General features: G+C 43.8%; 1 protein-coding gene across 1 annotated transcript in view; it reads left to right on the top strand.

Moving 5' to 3' along the window:
* Window positions 1–18,769, top strand: part of DOK5 (docking protein 5) — a 123,895-nt gene that overhangs the window by 78,731 nt on the left and 26,395 nt on the right. The window contains exons 5-6 of the mRNA XM_012927208.3: window positions 1,670–1,859; window positions 16,068–16,203. Of these exons, the coding sequence (XP_012782662.2) occupies window positions 1,670–1,859; window positions 16,068–16,203 (326 nt within the window). The remainder of the gene's footprint in view (window positions 1–1,669; window positions 1,860–16,067; window positions 16,204–18,769) is intronic.

Below are 18,769 nucleotides of genomic sequence, written 5' to 3'. Positions count from 1 at the left end.
GAAGTGATGCTAATTCCGAGGGTCTCCTTGCAGACTGGGAAACTGAACCACAGAGAGGCTGAGTTGTCCCCTGCCCCTGGGGTTCCCTACATCAGAACACTTCTGGGTAGAGTGGATGCACTCCCAGGGCCTTCTGGGTGTTTGCCTGGGAGCCAGACATCACAAGGAGAACATGACAGGTCTTGATTATTGCTCTGGTTTTGAAGGTGGAGTGCTCAGATTAGCACTTACCTCTCACAGCTCTCTGTTTGCAAAGGAGACCTGATGGTGTTATAACTTAAGCATTGTCTAAGCCCAGGGGTTATTTTCTTTGGGCCAATCTTCTGTGCCTTGGTTTCCCCTTCTGTCAAATGAAGATATGGGTACCTTTGGTATGTACCTACCAGGGGTTGTTATAGAACTTACAATGTTAATTTGTATGGCTTCTAATTAAAGTGGTCATTTTCACCACTCTTCCCATTGTCATCCTTGAGTGGGGTAGATTTACAGAAGAACTTCTGAGAAAATAAATTGATCAAAGAAAAGACCTCTCTTTCCTTTTCCTTCATGAAGAAATTCTTTCATCCTTGGCCTAGAACACTCAGTAGGGGAAATTTGTCCTATTAGAATATATTTTGAAAGTAGAAATCAGCTAATATATTGGAAATGGGAGTTTGAAATGATTTTAAAACATTTGAATGTTAGATACATATGTACATTTCATGGACACAATCTTTATATTAGTATCTATTATTGTCAGCTAAAGTCTATGGAAATTCCAATGATTATCTTATTATAGCACAGTTCACAATTGTGAATACTACTATTATAAAATTGCTAGTGGCAAAATATTTTGTCAAATGTCATTTATGTACCTTAGGCACAGCTGGAAATTTTTTTGATATAGTAGTAGCGGTTTTGTTCATATTTCAAATAAAGTTTGTTTCTTTGACCTCCTTAAGTATTGCATTTTCTAGAAATGTGATGGAAATACTACAGCTATATTTGTGGGTGTAAAAATATCCTTGCTGTGATTGGCCAAGGAGTTTATTTAGAGTAATCGTGGTTGCACTGTAACCAAGTGAATCTTTTTTCCGAAGAACGCTTTTCATTAAGATTGGTTTATCTCAGGCAATTTTTCAAATTGTTGGTGAATTAGTCAGTGTTAGTGTGATGTTCAGATAATCGGTGTGGCATCTAATTTAAATAACCTGAAGTGCAGTTTTATTCACTGACTTATAGGAATTATAAGTTGATCAGTGTAAATTTAATATCATTAAACCACGAGACAATTATTGTGTTCCTAAGTCTTTTATATGAACACAGAAGTGTGAGTGTAATTAATTTTGTTTGGCACAAAAAAAATAGCTTTTAATGATTTCACTGCTGTAGTCTTATTGGCATATAAATCTTTTTATTAAGTGGTTTTAGAAATTCTAAATATGGTATTTGCTCATGTGAACAGTGTTTATCGTAATGCTGGCAGCCAGACCGTATCATTATTATATTAGTTAATAGGTTCTGCATATAAAATATTATCTACAACTGTTCACTTATGAGAAATATTTATTTTCTTGAACCTAAATCTTGTATGTGAACTAGAAATAGTTTTAAATGCTTCTATGTTCCTACAATGTCTTTGATGTTTTATTCCTGGGGATTTTAGACTAACCTCTTGTTTTTCTCCCAGAGAGATTCAATGTGTATTTGATGCCATCTCCTAACTTAGATGTACATGGCGAATGTGCCTTGCAGATAACATATGAGTATATCTGTCTTTGGGACATCCAGAATCCCAGAGTCAAACTGGTCTCTTGGCCACTGAGCGCCCTGCGCCGATATGGACGCGATACCACGTGGTTCACTTTTGAGGCGGGGAGGTGAGTGCTCTGAGTTCCAGCGACTCTTTTCCTATTTCTTTGCTTTAATGTTTCCCGAGCACACATCAGTGTGAGACCTCAGTTTACACTGAAGAGCCAACCTGGCGTGTACTTACAGAAAGTCATAAAGTTGCCATTTTTTGAGAGGTGGTGTACATTTTTCATCCATCAGTATGCTTTTTTTGTGTTTTAACTGCTCTGGGGAGCAGGTTCTAATGCTTTCAAAATTTCTGATTACTACGTGGTTTCGTACCTCACACAGAAGCTGAATTAGGCAGAAATGCTGAAAATGGACTGTTTACTATGTCAGGGTGAACAGACGTCAGCTTCCGGGTTGTGGAAAGTGCACGTGCTGCTATTCACAGTGCTTGTAGTCATCTGAGCTACCTGGTAGGTCATCATATGAGATGTCTCACACAGATTCGGTTCCATCTGGTTAGCTCACAGGGTAGTAAATGACATGCAGACTGGACGAGGTTTACTGTGGCTCTGTCACCAGCACTCTCGGACTGTCCCTTGCTGCTTTTCCACATTAATCTGGGAGAGAGAGAAGATGGTGCCAATGATACTTGGGTTAATCAGTAACTACATTTTCTTCTTGTCAGTTTCTCATTTTCTCTGTCCCTTTACCCTAGAATGTAGACTGTCTTATAAAACACCACAGGTAAACTTGATATTTAAAACTTTTTAAAGACTCAGTTTCCAGAGATACAAGTCCTTCAGTATGTGATCTGACATTGCATTCAAGTGGAAAACAATCAGATTGTAACGTTTAGAGAAGGGTTCGTGGAAGTTCTGCTGAATGTTGGATGTAGGGGGAGTGTCAACAATGGACAAGCTAAGACCCAGTTCACGTGACTTGGGGCTGGTCATGCTCACTTTCATCTGTTCATTCTGTTTTGAACAAAGCCCAGTTACTTCACATTTGTTTCTCAGAACTATGACCCCCATGTGATCTTAGAAGGTGTTAGAATTCCTCTCTGCCACGCAGTTCCTGTCTGGTTTGTTGTATTTTCAGCTGTCTATAAAGGAGTTGGTGAATCTCTTAGACTACATCGAGATCATCACATTAAAAATACAAAGCTTTAATATTTATAGCGATGTTCTTCTTTTGTAAGTTATTTATTTATTATCCTTAGGGAGAAATCTTTACAGAAAATTAAGCTTTTGTTTGGTAAGGTTGGAGTACATCTCTCTTTGGATCTTGAAAATTCTTTATGTGCTTTTTGTAACCATTGACACCTTGATATGGAAGATGTCCACTAATACAAATGGACTTCTCTATTGACTATAAGCCTCATATCATTCCCCATTCCTACTGATGTGACAGAAAGATCTGTCAATACATTAGGACCTTGGGGCTTGTTTTAGGTAGTAGTTACTCAAGCATTTCAGCTGTTTTTAGATTTGCTGTTTATGTGAAATGCTAGAGAAGAAAAAAAGTGTACGGCTTTCATAGTAATATTTGAGAACCAAAACTTTAGCATGTACTTGAAGCTTTTTGCAGTTGTGACTGTTTCTCACAGCATTTTCTCATGTCGGGTAGAAATTAATTTTATCTTGCTTACATCTGGTTCTACAAGATTACTTGGATATTTCTGATATTTCTCCAAAGTACTGTAGAAAACCATATGGTTTTGTAAGTTTGGTCTTGCTGCATGTGTGGGTGTGGGTCGGTGGGGGTTAGAGACAGAGAGAGAGAGATGCCTGAGTTCATATTTTGTGCAAGTCACTGTGACAACAATGGGACAATAGGACAGAAGGGACAGGTGTGGATGTGGGAAGATACAAAAGTAGGTCAGGTGGAAGAAATGGTGGATGACAAGTAAGGATGTATTGGGGGCATAAATTTCAGAGTTATTTCAATGCTCTTTGGCCGAATCTATAAAGTGCTGACTTGGAAATGAAAGCATTTTATCCTGTGACTCTTGATGGCCCCTTTATAGTCTGTCCTTTTGGGTGTTTCATCCAGAAAGTTCAGCAGTTAGAAGACAATAATGGCTACAATGCAAGCCATACAATATTGTACTCCCAATACTATTAACATGCAGAGTATTGAGATTTTTGAATGGCAGTTCTATTCAGGGCCCTGGTTTGTGGGTCTGGCACAAACCTGAAATGAAAGGATCAGAATGAAGGGGGACTGTGCTCTTCCGGTCTTCCTGAGATCTTGAGCATTACGGTGTAATTGTGGAATCTTGGTGTGGGTGTCAGAAAGAGCTTGAGTTCCAGTCTCTGCTCTTTCCTCGCCGCTGACTCTGGACAGAGTGCCTCACTGTTCTCTCTGTTTGCTGGAGATCAAAGCAGTAGTCATACAGCTGACAGAGCCAGAACCCCGAGTAGTGGCCTTGCTATTCTGTTTCCTTTTGGAACAAAACTCAGGCTAGCAGGGTATAGAGAGTGTTAACTGCAAGATAATATTACTAGCTTATATTTTGGCTGAAACTCAAATAAAGATGAATTTTTATAGTTACCATCAAGATGTGCAGGATAATAAGATCATCTGTGTTCCCTGAAGCGTGAAGGTTTTATATCTGCCTTACTTTATTAGTGGAGATAATTTTTTCCTTTTCTGTTTTTGGATGTGTTCAAAACAAGGCAGTTTCCTCTTAACTAATATAATTTTCTCCTCTCACATCAAGAAACAAACAGAAGCTAAGTCTCTCTGACCAAATGGCTTTCACATCTCCAACATGGGCCTGTGAAAGGGCCACAGGACGCTATGTTCTAGAACACAGGCATTCTTCTTCCCGGGGACCACAGGCAAGCTGTTCACATCCATCTTTTCTGAGAACTAGGAAGAAGTCCTATCCCTGTCCAAAGGCTCGGTTCTCCCAGTCAAGCTGACAATAGGGCAAGTGTAAGAAACTGGGCTGGGGATCAGACTCCAGCAGAGCCTGTTTGTGGGACATGGAGTATGCCACTTAACTTGCTGTGAAAACAACACTGGTGTATTACCGTCTCATAGAATTGTCTTCAACTTAGACAAACACATAGGGGAACGTATCTGGAACAATACCTGTTGTGGAGCAAGTAGCTGTAGCGATCCAAACACACAGACAAGAAATTCATTGGCTTTTAAAAGTCAGTAAGTAGATCTCATTTCAGGCTTGGCTTGATTCAATGCCCAAATAATGACCCAAGACTTCAGTCTGTAGTCCAGCCTCTTCTAGAATGGCTTCATTCAAGCTCTTGTGTGCTGACCTCTCCTGTCATGGGCCCATAAAAAAGGAACTAAGTTACTACTAGATATTGCTACCGAATGTGCCATGTTTCAGGCTCTGTACTTGGCACTTTATACAAAATCCACAGGGTACAACCAGAGCATGGATCGTTCACACAAGGCCTGGCACTCTGGCCATAGGAAGGGACTGGATGTGAGACTTTTGAAAGCAAGCAATATATGAACAACATAGATTTTTAACAAGTTTTCTAGTAGGATAACAAGGCTGTTTGACCATAATGAACAGTATTACTCACTGGGGTCTTGCTCTCCAGAACAGTGGCTCTCAAGTGTGTTTTGTTGCTAAGAGAAATTTGATCATTTGAAAAGATGTTTTTGCTCCTCACAACTTGCAGTGCCTGCTTGTGTGCCAGAGCTGCTGGGCACCCTGGCCTGCCCTGAGCAAGCGTTATAACAAGGGTCACTTCATCCAGGTAGGTGGCTGAGGCATGCTGCTCCAGCAGGTGTGGAAGTCACTGACAATAATCAGTAACATTTGTGGAGTCCTTGCTCTAGGAAAGTCACTGTGCCAGGAATTTCACATGCAGCTTTTGTTTTAACCTCTCTGATTTTAAAAACAAGGCATTGCTGTGTTTGTTTGTTTATTTATTTATTTATTTAAAAAGACATCTTGGGCAATGGCTTGACACCAATGACACAAGGCCACCAAGTGGTAGATTCAGGATGCATTTTTGTGTCCTTTGCCTTCATCAAATTGATTTCCAAGAAGGCTTAATTGATTGATTAATCTTAACTTTTGCTGAACTCTGGAAGGTAAGACACACTGGCACAGCCCAAGCTTTCTCCAACTGTGTTGTATGATTGTGTCGTAATAGTAGCCTCTTTCACTGGGGCTGCTGTGGAAGATGTTCTGCAGTACGCCACAGACTCGCAAGCTCCTGGTAATTTGTACATGTGTCTTAAGCTATGCATTAGGAGAGAAGTATTCTTCAAGGGAATTTCGTCTTAGAGACCCTTGTGTATTCTTTTGCTTTAGAGTGGGGGCTCCTGCAGACAAGACCGGCCATTTTTCTGGGCAGTGATGTGTCATAGGTCATTGGGGTCTTGCACCAGCTATTTCACCTCTTCCCTGATAGGAGCTGATCTGACCAGAGTTCTATATTTTTCCACGAGGAAACTCAGAGTTGAAACATGAAATTTTAGTGAGCTGCAGTTACACAATAGCTTGCTACTGAAGATCCAGCACACTTAATTAGTTTGGAAGGATTGAGAGACACACTGCTGGTTTTATTTTAGGTCTTTCTAGTTTGTTTTCCCCACTTCACAGACCCAAAGCATTAATTCTGCCCATCAGATTGGCAGGGGCTCTGATGTGCTTGAGGAAGAGCCAGCTGACACAGGGTTCTGACGGCATCATCATTCTCGTGCAACCATTCTTGAAATGTTGTTTATAGAAAGGTGACAGGTGTCCAGTACATTTCCTTGTTAATTTTACAGACAACTGCTGAGGTAGCAAGCCTCAATGTCAGCGTCCGCCTTGCATCCAGACTGCTTCAAACTGATAGCTCAGCTTTGCACCTGCAGGAGCAAGAGCAGCTCGGTGACTTTGGTGGAATGTGCCTAATAATTATCGCAAGTGAATGCCTTGCTTTACCAGCCAGAGGGGCTCTCTTGCTAATGTTCTTGACATCATTTTAAAAGAAATGCTAGTTATGCCAAGAAAATGTGAATTCCAAATTGCATATTCAGGTACTTTTCCTCAAATGGAGTGTACACATTGCAAAAATGTTGTTTGCATATAAAGGTATCTGAACAGCCTTGGAAGATGAAGCATTCATTTCTTGCGTATTTCGACTAGAAAAAGCTTAACTGCTGAAATAGATTTTCATTGGAGAAAAAAACTGCTTCCTTCTCTACTTGGTGAGTTTTCAAGCAAAATGATAGTTGTTCTGATATGTTTTGAAGTCTCCATTTTCTGAGTATCTGTACTCTGAAATTTTTGAATATTCTTTCCCTTCATTATTTTAGCTCTCTAGGCATTTCTAATTTCTCAATGTTTTGTAGGGCATATTCTAATTGTTTTTTTAAAGATTTATGTTAAAACTTTTACTGGAAAGTCATATGTACAGAAAGGTGGCAAGACAAAGAGGAGAATCTTCCATCTGCTGATTCACTCCCCAAGTGGCTGCAATGGCTGGAGCTGAGCGGATCTGAAGCCAGGAGCCAGGAGCCTCCTCCGGGTCTCTCACATGGGTGCAGGGTCCCAAGGCTTTGGGCTGTCCTCCACTGCTTTCCCAGGCCACAAGCAGGGAGCTGGATGGGAAGTGGAGCAGCTGGGATTAGAACCAGCATTCATATGGGATCCTGTCATGTAAAAGGTGAGGACTTTAGCTGCTAGGCTACTGCTCTGGGCCATTCATATTCTAATTCTTATTCAAGAATTGAAAGTAAATAAGCAATACAGTAGCCTCAATTCTCTCTACCATGATAAGTGGTAGAATGATTCCAATACAAGTGTGCTGAGGCTCACACTCAGGGCTGCCAGGAGGGAGAATCCTTTACAGGAGAACAGGAACTATAGTACACCAACTATATGGCATTCATTCTTCATGAACATTTACCTAAAATACTTGTTTAAATAATTCAAACTTACAAATATTCCAGTAGTCCCTGTTGTGCCCCACAGAGTAATCTTCGGAGTGTGTCGTCACTGTGTGCCTGTCGTGCCAGGTGAGGGGTAGGAAGGTCACTGGGGCCAGCATCCTGTGTCCCATCTACCTTGGCACCTCTGCAGCGTCAAGGAGGAAGTGGGGTGGGGCATCCCTAAGGAAAGGATGCATTTCTTATGACTTTAAGGAAGCATGAAGCACTCACCCGCATACCCTGTGTTCAAGGAGGAGGTGAGCCATTGGTGTGAGTGATCACCTTGCTGTCATAGCTGAGAATTATACAAAGAAATTGCACGCAGGCGTCATTCCTTCCTCTGCAGAGCTCCGCCCAGTGCAGTCAGGTGCCTGTGTGGCTGCCAGGGTTGTAGACAGAGCAGTGAACTTGAAGCATGACTGCTTTCCTTTAGTGAAACTTACTCAACAGAGAGGATGTGGGCATTGACATTGCTGAGAAGGAACTCGCTGGACTCCGCTGGACTCACAGCTGTTCGTTATTGTAGAGGAGGAAACTGTACAGTCAGCCGGGGACAGGTGCACAGGGTGGGGGTCAGGGAGCAGCGGATGGGGTGCTTCTGCTGTCTTCTCCCGTGGGATTCAGCATGTGACTGTGAGGACAGGCGGAGCACTGCCGGCTGGGGAGCACTCCTGAGCAGCAGCACACAGACTGCTTGTTGGGGCTCCATGCGGTGGGGGATGACCGATGACCCGTGTGGCCTGACCACACCCCTTGAGTAATGTTTCCACGTGGCAAGGAGGTGAGCAAAGCCTGCGTTCCAGGATCCCTGGGCCACGTGACAAGGTTGACTTGTTCGTCATACAGAGGATAAAAAAAGACATGATCTGTATTTTGATTTTTTTTCTTGCTGGACTTCTCGGGTTAATTCTAATTGCAGTCCTCACTGGAAGCAGAAGGGGAACTAAGCAGGTTTATTCACAGTGATGGGGATCTAAGTATTTGGACAGTTGCTGACGGATTGCCTGAGGGCAGGGGACAAGGAGGTGTGCCGGGGACCATGCAGGAGCAGCTCAGGGTGCAGGAGAAGCGCAGGGGCGTGAGTCCAGGCTGACGGTGATGTGCAGGTGGCTCTGCTGTGTTGAGTTCAAGGCTGCACCTTTGATCCCATCAGGGAGTGACGTGGCTGCACGTTACATTTGGGCTCAGCAACTGATCAAAACTGTTCCAATTCTCACCTATTTCTTACAAATGCTTTCTTGCAGAAAGAATGTGAAAATGCTTCCTTGACACAAAAAGTCAGACGTGTCTCATTTCATCGGGTGAGAAGGGAAGAGAAGAGAGATCTTTCTTTGACTTTACATGTTAAGTGAGCCAGAACAGATGCAGTGACTGATAAGCGGCCACTATGCCTTATATTAGTCGTGTCCTGTGACTTTGGGCAGTTAATTCATGTATTGTTTCCATGCAAGACTTTATGTCCACACAGTGAGAGTTAGATTTTGTGTCTTAAAAAACAAGAGTGAAGGTCTTTGCATTGCTGGGGACCCTGACTGTTAGGAAACCTGTGGCAGTGAGTCTGCAGGACAAGGACAGAGAGGGGCAGGCACAACCCAAACAGGCCTGAGTGAGTCCTGCCCGTCCAGCCTGAGAATACATGCTTCTGTGTGCTGCGAGGTGTGGTCAAAGCTTGGGAGTGGACTCAGTCGACCTAGCTGGAGATCGAGAAGCAGTACGCCTGATTTCTAGCTCATTAACGCTGATGGTTTTCATCACGGGACGGCCCATTTCTAAATCTCCATGTTCATTCTCAAGTTTTTCTAGTTTTGCGTGGGAGCTTGCAGCCCCACTTGTTCCGTGCCCAGGTGCCTTGATCGCTGTCTGCTCCCTGCCGTTGTTCCATGATGCAGCCACCCACCTTTTAAGACAAAGACATAATCAGCACTCCCTTACAAAGTCTCCCTTGAGAATTCTGTCCTCATTGGCCTTGATATTTTCAGAGATTAGAGTAATAACAGCACATCCTACTTAAACACTGCCGTGAAGCCAGATCTTTAGCTGAGTATAAAACACAATACCTGCCACTCCGGAAGGATCTGGGGGATTTTTTAAGAAGTTTTATTTATTTATTCGAAAAAGCAAAAGTAGACAGAGATTTTTTTCCTTCTACTGCAGTAGCTGTAATGGCCTGAACTGGGCCAGTCTGAAGCCAGGAACCAGGTGCTTCTTCCAGGTCTCCTCTCCATATGTGTGCAGTTGCTCAAATATTTGGGCCGTCTTCTGCTGCTTTCCCAAGTACGTTACCAGGGAGCTGGACCACAAAGGGAACAAATGCCCATACGGGATGCTGGCACCGCAGTAGCTGGCTTTCTTTACCTTCTATGCTGCAGCACCAGCCTTCATCAAGATGACCTCACTTCTTATGTTTGAAATGGGAAGCCAATGAAACATCAGGAGACTCTAAAACTTGCCCTTTGGTTTGATTCTGCCATGTGACACAGGTGACCTTGGAGCTTGCCATGTTCCACCCCTGCTCCCAAACATCCCAGTGCAGACGCTGAGAAGTACATCCGTGTTTCACAAAATGGGAGACAACTTGAGGTAGTACAGCATACATAAACTAAAATATACATGATGACGTTATTTCTCTTCTGTTTTCATTTTGATCCCTAAAATGAACCCAACAATGGGATCCACTGGTTCATTCCCCTGCAGCCAACATCAGACGGGGCTGGGCCAGCCCAAATCCAGGAGATCAGAACTTCTGCTTACTTGAGTCGTTACTGCTGCTCACAGGGCGCAGGGCAGGAAGGTGGAGTGAGGAGCCAGAGCCAGGCCTCTGAGACCAGGACACCTTCACCGACCTCTTCACCACCAGGCCAAACACCTGCTCCACTCTCTTGGAATGTTTACAGATTACGTGCAATAATTTTGTGTTTTTGTGGGGCACAATATGATAATTCAGCATGTGTATACAGCGTTAATTGATTGTACCAGGCAATAAGCCTCTCCATTTCCTTTTGTTTGTGTGTGGAACGTACTCTTCAAGTTCTTTATGCAAAATAGAAATATTATCATGAGTTACAATCACACCATGGTACCACAGAACACCTGAATCTGTTACCTTCACCCAACTGTGTTGTTGGTCCATGGTATCCAACCACCTTGCATCTTTGGTCCTTGTAGTTGAATTATAGGGGAAATACCATGGTTAGTTGCTGGCAAGTCTTTGCTACGTCTCCAGTGCTTTCTCATTTACCAAGAATGAGCTCACTTGCTGTTCAGATACTTGACAGAGGACCTAGACAGAGTAATGTTTTGTTTATTTTTGTGTCTGTTTTGAATTCACAATGGAGCCTACTGGTTTATGGCACAGTCTTGCTGATTGCATTTGCAGTGCATTTGTTAAAGGAAAACCATGTGAGTTGATTAAGAAAGTGTTACACAAGTGTCACAAAGGTTTGATGATCACCAAAGGTGCTTATAAATGAGTGATGCTCACTTGAGCTGCATTTGCTCAGAAACCCAGCTGGTCCTTCAGGACACAATGTAGAATCTTCAATTGATTCCAGTTTTTGACTCTACTGCTCACCACAAGGGCCAGGAAAGCAGCCACAGTAGCCAGTGGGCTGGGGTGCCCGGATCTTAGATCAGTGCTCGCCCAGGACACTAGGCTGCATCGGCCTGAGCCAAGATCAGTCAGCCCATAATTGTGATGACAAGAACAGGACAGAAAGTGATGACACAGCTGCAAGACATTGCCATCACCCTGGGGTATGGCAGGGCGGTGATTCCTTGAACTCAGAAGCTGCCTTATTTCCGCAATCTTTATACTAAGTTCACTTGCTTTAGGGCTTTCTCAGTAGTTCTCAGCTGATGGGAGGACTCTGGTCAATGTCTGAAGACATGTCAGTTGTCACACTGGGAGGTACTACTGGCATCTGGTGACTAGAGCTGAAGGTGAGCATTCTTCAAAGTGCAGACTGCAGCAAAGAATGACGTAACCGCACCAGTCATGCTGATGTCATGGATGCTGGTGTTAATGGTTTACGGCCTGCACGGCATGTGTCAGGCTTTGCCTCGTGGCAGGTACACCAGGACCTTATTCTGTCAGTTATTATCAGTAGTTGTAAACGTACATTGCAGCAATGGATTAGCAATTGTTTTTCCAGGAGTGTGGAGAGAAGAAAAAGCACTCTTAAGTATAAATGTTGTGTACAATATGCATTCTTCTTTTAACAACATACAAATTTCCCAATCACTTATGTGCACACACACACAAAATGTATCTTGGAAGTGAGGCAATATAGCACTTTTCGATTGACTCATTTCCTCCTAAGTTTACCTCTTTAAAAAAAAAGATTTATTTTATTTTTATTGAAAACTCAGATATACAGAGAGGAGGAGAGACAGAGAGGAAGATTTTCCGTCAGTTGATTCACTCGCCAAGTGGCCGCAATGGCTGGTACTGAGCCAAACCAAAGCCAGGAACTTCTTCTGGGTCTCCTACACAGGTGCAGGGTCCCAAGGCTTTGGGCGGTCCTTGACTGCTTTCCCGAGTCACAAGCAGGGAGCTGGATGGGAAGAGGGGCCTCCAGGATTAGAACCAGTGCCCATATGGAATCCCAGTGCGTGCAAAGCAAGGACTTTAGCCGCTAGGCTACCACGCTATGCCCCTAAGTTTACCTCTTAATAGTATCTACCATGAGATAATTTGCTTTGATTTTCATAATTTCAATCCTCATCATATTCTTTTTAGGAAGTACGTTGGTGTAACATGTCATTACTGAAGGAGAAGATATTGTCTCAGGACACCAAAGCTCGGCCCACTGCAGCCTGGCCACAGCGGCTGCCCCGACAGGCACCCTCTCACCTGCGTCATACCTGCACACTGGACACGCGCAGTCTTTTCTCTCAGGGATCTTCTGGCCGTCTCTTCCAAAGCACTCTCCTCCCATGATAATTCAGCATTTCTCAATTACAGTCAAGCCTGGTCAAGGAAATATAGGGGAGGTCTCTGATGAGGCATTTCCTAGCACTGTCTGTCTCATAGCCCGTTGATAAGCCAAGTTGTGCTCTAGGTACGAGTGGAAAAGCTGTGAATAAATCAAAAGCGAGTCCCTGTGCACAGGAGCTTGCATGCCAGTGCGACAGTGGCACACTCTGTACTTGTGTATTGTGTACATACTCTATTGAATACTTGCAGTAAGTCCTGGCTAGCTGTAGTTAGGAGAGTTTAACCAGTGAAGTCAGTTCCGAGAGATGGCATACCCTGTGTTGGGTCCCGGGGCTGCACAGTGGGCAGTTCTTGCTGGATGCTGCCTGACTCAGTCACTCTCTTCTTGCTTTGTTTGCTGGATACATAGTTGCTATGTAGAGGAATATTTTCTGAGCTGTTGAGTTCTTCTGGGTTCTTGATGAATTCAACAGTCCATGGTTTGCAGTGATAGGCTCCTGTCTGTAGCCTGTCATGTAGGTAAAATAATTATTAGGAAGTTCAGAAGTGTAGTGTCTCACAAGAGTGATGCGGTTCTGGTGTCCGAATCCTTATTCTCGCAGAGACACTGTTATCTTCTCTGGGTTTCTCATCCACCAGTTTCTGTAGTTTTGAGGCCTTGAAGGAAGGACATTGGGTCATTTGGGACCACTTTGGATGCTGGACAAGCATTCAGGCTACAAATGCATTGGAAAAAGAGAAGAAAAGAATTAAGGAGCCCAAAAGGCAAAGCATTGGATTTGCTGTTTGCTATGGGTGGACCATTAGTGCATCTTCCTGGGCGCTGGGCCTTTCCCTGAGAGGCGAAGCCAGCTGCTGTGGCAGGTTATGTAAGACCATTAGCCTTTTGATTGATTTAATGTGTTTTCTTCCTCCCTTTCTCTACATCCTCTTGACCCCTCTGCCCCAGGTTTTGTTCTTACTGCCTTGGGGATGTAGGCCATTATATAATCTTAGTGAGGCCCTGGAGTAGCATTTTAGTGTTTTGTAAAGCTGCTTATGAAACAGTTCCAAACCAAAGAACTGGGAGGAGGAAAGAAGCTGAAAGCCTTTGGGCTGGAGGCAGCTGAGAGCTTGTGGGAGACTGGAGGTCACGCTCCTTCCTTACCAACTGCCTGTGTCCCGCTGTCCAGAGGAAGGGCCCAGGCCCCTGAGCAAACACCACCAAAATCTTCATGTCTGTTCTCTGTAGAGTTCTTTAGTGCGTTTTGTCTTTCTGTTGTAGATTTTTAAAAAAAATGTTCATTTATTTTACGGGAAGAAAGATACACTTCCAGCCCCTGGTTCTCTCACTGGTTTGGCTCACTGCTGAGCACGCAAGCAGGAAGCCAGAAACTCAATCCAGAATGTGTTTTGTAGCATACGTTCATGGACGGGGGTAGATTTAAAAAGAATATGATAGCAGTGGTTAGTGCTGAACTTCTTAGTTCCCATGCCATGTTTAGTAGATTTTGAGATGTGCAAAAGGCCCAGGCAGTAAAGCTGGTATTGAATTTTTCAGCAAGACATTCAGAAGTAGGAAGCATGGCTTTGCGTGTTAGAGTCATTAAGCTTTGTAAAAGAAAAACAGCTGCATAAATTACCATTGACATATGTACAACTCAAAATCAGAAGTTTTTAGTGGCCGTATATGTGATTTTTTTAAAAGATTTATTTTATTTTTATTACAAAGTCAGATATACTGAGAGGAGGAGAGATAGAGAGGAAGTAGAGCTGCCGGGATTAGAACCAGCAGCCATATGGGATCAAGGCGAGGACCTTAGCCACTAGGCCACACTGCCGAGCCCCCATATATGTGATTTTGTGAATGTTATTTTAAAATGACAATAATTAGATGTATTTTAGTATAGCCTATGTATCTGTATATGAGAGATCTTTATAAAGATCACCGAAAATGTGGATTCTGAAGAATGCACAAATTTCAATACTTTTTGCACCAAAATAAACAACTTTTTTTTTTTAAATTTATAGATTTAGTTTGAAAGGCAGAGTTACGTAGCAAGCAGGAGAGAGAGAAACAGAGATCTTCTGTCTGCTGGTTTATTCCCCTGATGCCTGTAACGGTCAGTGTTGTGCCAGGTCAAAGCCAGGACCCAGGAGTTTCTTCCAGTTCTTCCATAAGAGTGACAGGGACCATAGTCTGCTGCTTTTCCTAGGTCTTTAGCATGGAGCAGCTGGGACTCTGTGATGCCAATGTTACAGGTGGTTGCTAACACACTAGGCTGTGACACTGGCCCCAAAGTTAACTTAAAAAACAAACTTTTTTTATTTTAATTATTTGAAAGACAGAACGAGAGAGAGAGAGAGAGAAGGAGGGAGATCTTCCATCTGGTGGCTCATTTCCCAAATGGTTACAATGTCTAAGGTTCAGCCAAACTGAAGGCAGGAGCCAGGAGCTTCTTCTGGGTCTCCCACATGGGTGCAGGAGCCAAAGCACTTGTGCGCTAGTCCACCGCTTTCCAAGATGCACTGGCAGGGAGCTAGGTTGGAATTGGAACAGCTGGGGCTAAAATAGGCACCCCTGTGTGGTCCTGGCATCACAGGCAGCCAACTATGCAATGGTACTTGTCCCATCATAGTTGTTTGTTTGCTGTTTTTGTGTTGTTTTTTATAGCTCTTAGCTGCCTTTAATTCTTCACACCAAATGGAAGCTGAAGTAGGATTTGGTCTGTGATGCTGGAAATGAGAACATCCTTAAAGTCACCACCAGTGAGGAAGGCTAGACTCTGAGAGAAGCGTGGAGGCTCCCTTCCGCCTCCGAGCGGCCCGGGCTGCTCTCTGGCATGCAGTGCTGCGTGGCAGCAGGTACTACACCTGCACACAGGCCTCTGAGCCATGCACCTGAGGCTGGCTGTCCAGACCTGGCTTGGTTTTATTTTTAGGATTTTGTATTTTTATTTTTATTTATTCATTTATTTGGAAGAGAGAGTCAGAGAGAGAAAGCTGTCCCTTCCATAGGTAAATCCCAAGCTGTGACAGGGACCTTCAGTCCTGGACAACATCTGCTGCCTCCTGGGGTGTGGCATTGGAAGGAAACTGGAATCCAAATCCAAACCGAGCGCTCTGATGTGGGTGTGGGGAGACCCCACATGCGTGTTCACTGCCACCTCAGATGCCTGCTTTTAAAATTAGCCTTCTCCTTGGATTTGTGAATTACAAGAAAGAATATCAACTCACAGTCTGCTCATGTTAGTGAAGAGTGAATGGGTTCCCTGCCCACGTTAGCAACAATTCACTAGACACTCTGACCATTTTGATTCCAGTTAACTTTGTTCAGTAGATGCGAGCTTAGAGCCCTAATGTAAAATATACCCAAAGGGAGCAGCCTCTGGTGTATGCTGGGTTCTTTGTGCTTCGAACGTCTGGGAGCTGGGTTTTCAGACGTCTCTTGTTTTTGCTTCCACAGGATGTGTGAGACTGGCGAAGGGCTGTTTATCTTTCAGACGCGAGACGGGGAGGCCATCTATCAGAAAGTCCACTCTGCTGCCCTGGCTATCGCCGAGCAGCATGAGCGCTTGCTACAGAGCGTGAAAAATTCAATGGTATGTTTGGAATTTCTTCCTTATGACCCGGAGTATGCCACTGTGGAATGCAATCTGGGAAATTTGGGCTAAAATATGGCCGGCATTATTTGAGCACATGGTTACTCTTATACTCAATCATGTATTCTTTGTATTCAGTTCCATCCGTGAAATTCCAGAGAGACCAGTTGGTAACAGCATAAGTGTATATGTATATATATATCCCTGACCCTTTGTTTATGCATTTTTATGATTTGAATATGCATGTATGTCCACATCAAGTTATTTTGTGGGTGTAGGGATATCAGTAGACATAGCTGTGTGTATCACCTGCCTGTGGGTGTGCATTTGTAGCTGTATCAGAAATAATAGAGACAATAAATTCAAATACCAAGAGTCCAGAGTGAAAACAGAAATGAGATGGCGGAGGGGAGGGGCTTGCTGACAAGCGCACTCAGACGAAACGCCTGAGATGACTGTTGACACGAGATTACGAGCTCCAGACAGGTCGATCTCTGGACTTTTCAAGGGAAACCGACAATGTGTGTGTGTGTGTGTGTGTGTGTGTGTGTGTGTGTACTTGGAAAAGGTCCTCAGGGAAGTGGAGTTAAGAAGGTGGGACTTCGTCCCAGTGTTTGAGGTACTCTTATCCCATGTGGAGTGTCCGGGTTCAAGGGCAGGCTCCTGTCTCCATTCCAGATGAGTCCTGCACACTCGGGCAGCAGCTCTGATGACTCAGTGCTCGGGGTTCTGCAGTCCACATGGGAATCTGCACTGGGTTCCTCACTCCTGCTTTCAACTTGGCCCAGGCTCAACTGTTGTGGTCGTTTAGGGAGTCAACCACTAGATGAGAGCATTTCTCTCTCTGTCTCTCTTTTCTGTCTCTGAGTTTCTCAAATAACAAAAATTTTTAAATTCAGAAGTAGAAATGGAGATCCATCCATAGTTTTTCCCCAGAAATGCCCATTTCTGTGAATTTCTTGAAAACCAGTGTATGCATGTTTTTTTTTTTTTTGCACCACAATAAATTTATCTCTGAATTCCATTTCCACTAACTTTTTGAAGTATGGGTATGTGTCTCTGTGTAATACTTTCTGGTTAGTAACAGTTGGAAATTAATTCCAATTAAAGACATGACACTTTGTAGGACAACAAGAACCAATTTGCCTGCCACACAGAGCCATGCATGTGCTGTCTTGGGTTGATTGACAGTCATTGTCACGGATGTGTTGATGTGCAAGATGCTTTAGCCCACCCCCAGAGCACCTCTTCTTGAATTGGATTGTGCAATGGACTGCCCAAAGAGGTATACTTCAGAAGTTTCTTTAAGTAGAATGAATCCATTAAACTTTAAATGTGAAAGAAGCAAATCCCACACATGTGGTTGTAAACAGCTTCATGGAGCTGCACACCTGGGGGGAACCGGGTTTTTCCTGGTAGAATTTGGGTAGTTTGAAACTTTATGATTTAACCTGTGGGATGGCTGGATTAAAGGAGCAGGGAAGCTTGCCAGGGCAGCCTGGTCCAAGGCAGCCCCGGATCAGCCTGAGGCCTCGCTTGCCCTGCCTTCTGGGTGTCGGAGCCAAGGTCAGGAAATGCGCCGTGAAGGACCAGATGGTAAATGCTTTCGTCGGTATGCACTAATGTGGGCTCTGTTGGAACCGCTAAAGGCCATTGCAGCACAAAAGCAGCTGGAGCAGCCATGGCAAACATGTCCAGATGGGCACAGCTGTGCTCCGAACACACGTGGATGTGCAGAAATCAAAATCTTGACATTTTTCTCTTATCCCGAGGTTCTAATTTTTCCTTCTTACTTAGAAATATATATATATATATATATATATATATATATATATTTATTTTACATTTTACCTTTGCTATGGGCCCTGGAAACTAGGCACAGTCTGGGTTGAGTATTGGAATAGAACAAGTGCTTGCCATGTGCCAGAAGTGGCCTACGTGTTCACACCTGCTGACAGAGGCCTGACTGCCAAGGTGGCCGAGATAGGTTTGCCGTGTAGACCTGGGCTGTGGTCAGGGGTTGTAATGGCAAACTAGTAGGCATATGGGCACCGTACAGCATTCATAGAAGACTGGAATTAAGTAAAATTAGAATTTATTTTAGTGCAAAAAGTTTAATACACATTTCCTACAAAATATGAAAAAAAAATTTTTTTGCACCAAAATACTTTTGATATGTCAATGCACTTCTACTTTTTATTTCATTTTTTTCTGTGAACACCTGGAATTACCCTATCACCTGCAAAGCTGACAGGATGCAGGATGCCCAGATCCATGGTTAAACCTTAGTTTGGGTATGTCTGAGAGCACATCTTTGGGCTGAATCAAGCATTTTCCCTCTGGGGGCGGGGCCTCACCAAATGCCTGAATAGAATCCACGGAGGTGAGGGAGAGTGGCTGGCTTTGCCTGATAGTCACAAACTGGGGCATCCATCTCCGTCTGCCTTCTAGAGAGAACTCACACTTGCCCCTCTTCTGTTCTCAGCCCTTCAGCCAGTGACCATAGGACTTCTCAGTCTGCGTCACTGCATGGGCCAGTTCCTTGTGATACATGTTCCCTTGCTGT

Source organism: Ochotona princeps, chromosome 22, assembly GCF_030435755.1.
Source record: "Ochotona princeps isolate mOchPri1 chromosome 22, mOchPri1.hap1, whole genome shotgun sequence".
In the NCBI taxonomy this organism is placed as follows: domain Eukaryota; kingdom Metazoa; phylum Chordata; class Mammalia; order Lagomorpha; family Ochotonidae; genus Ochotona; species Ochotona princeps.
The sequence above is the reverse complement of the archived record's forward strand: the minus strand, read 5'-3'. Positions and strand labels throughout refer to the sequence as shown.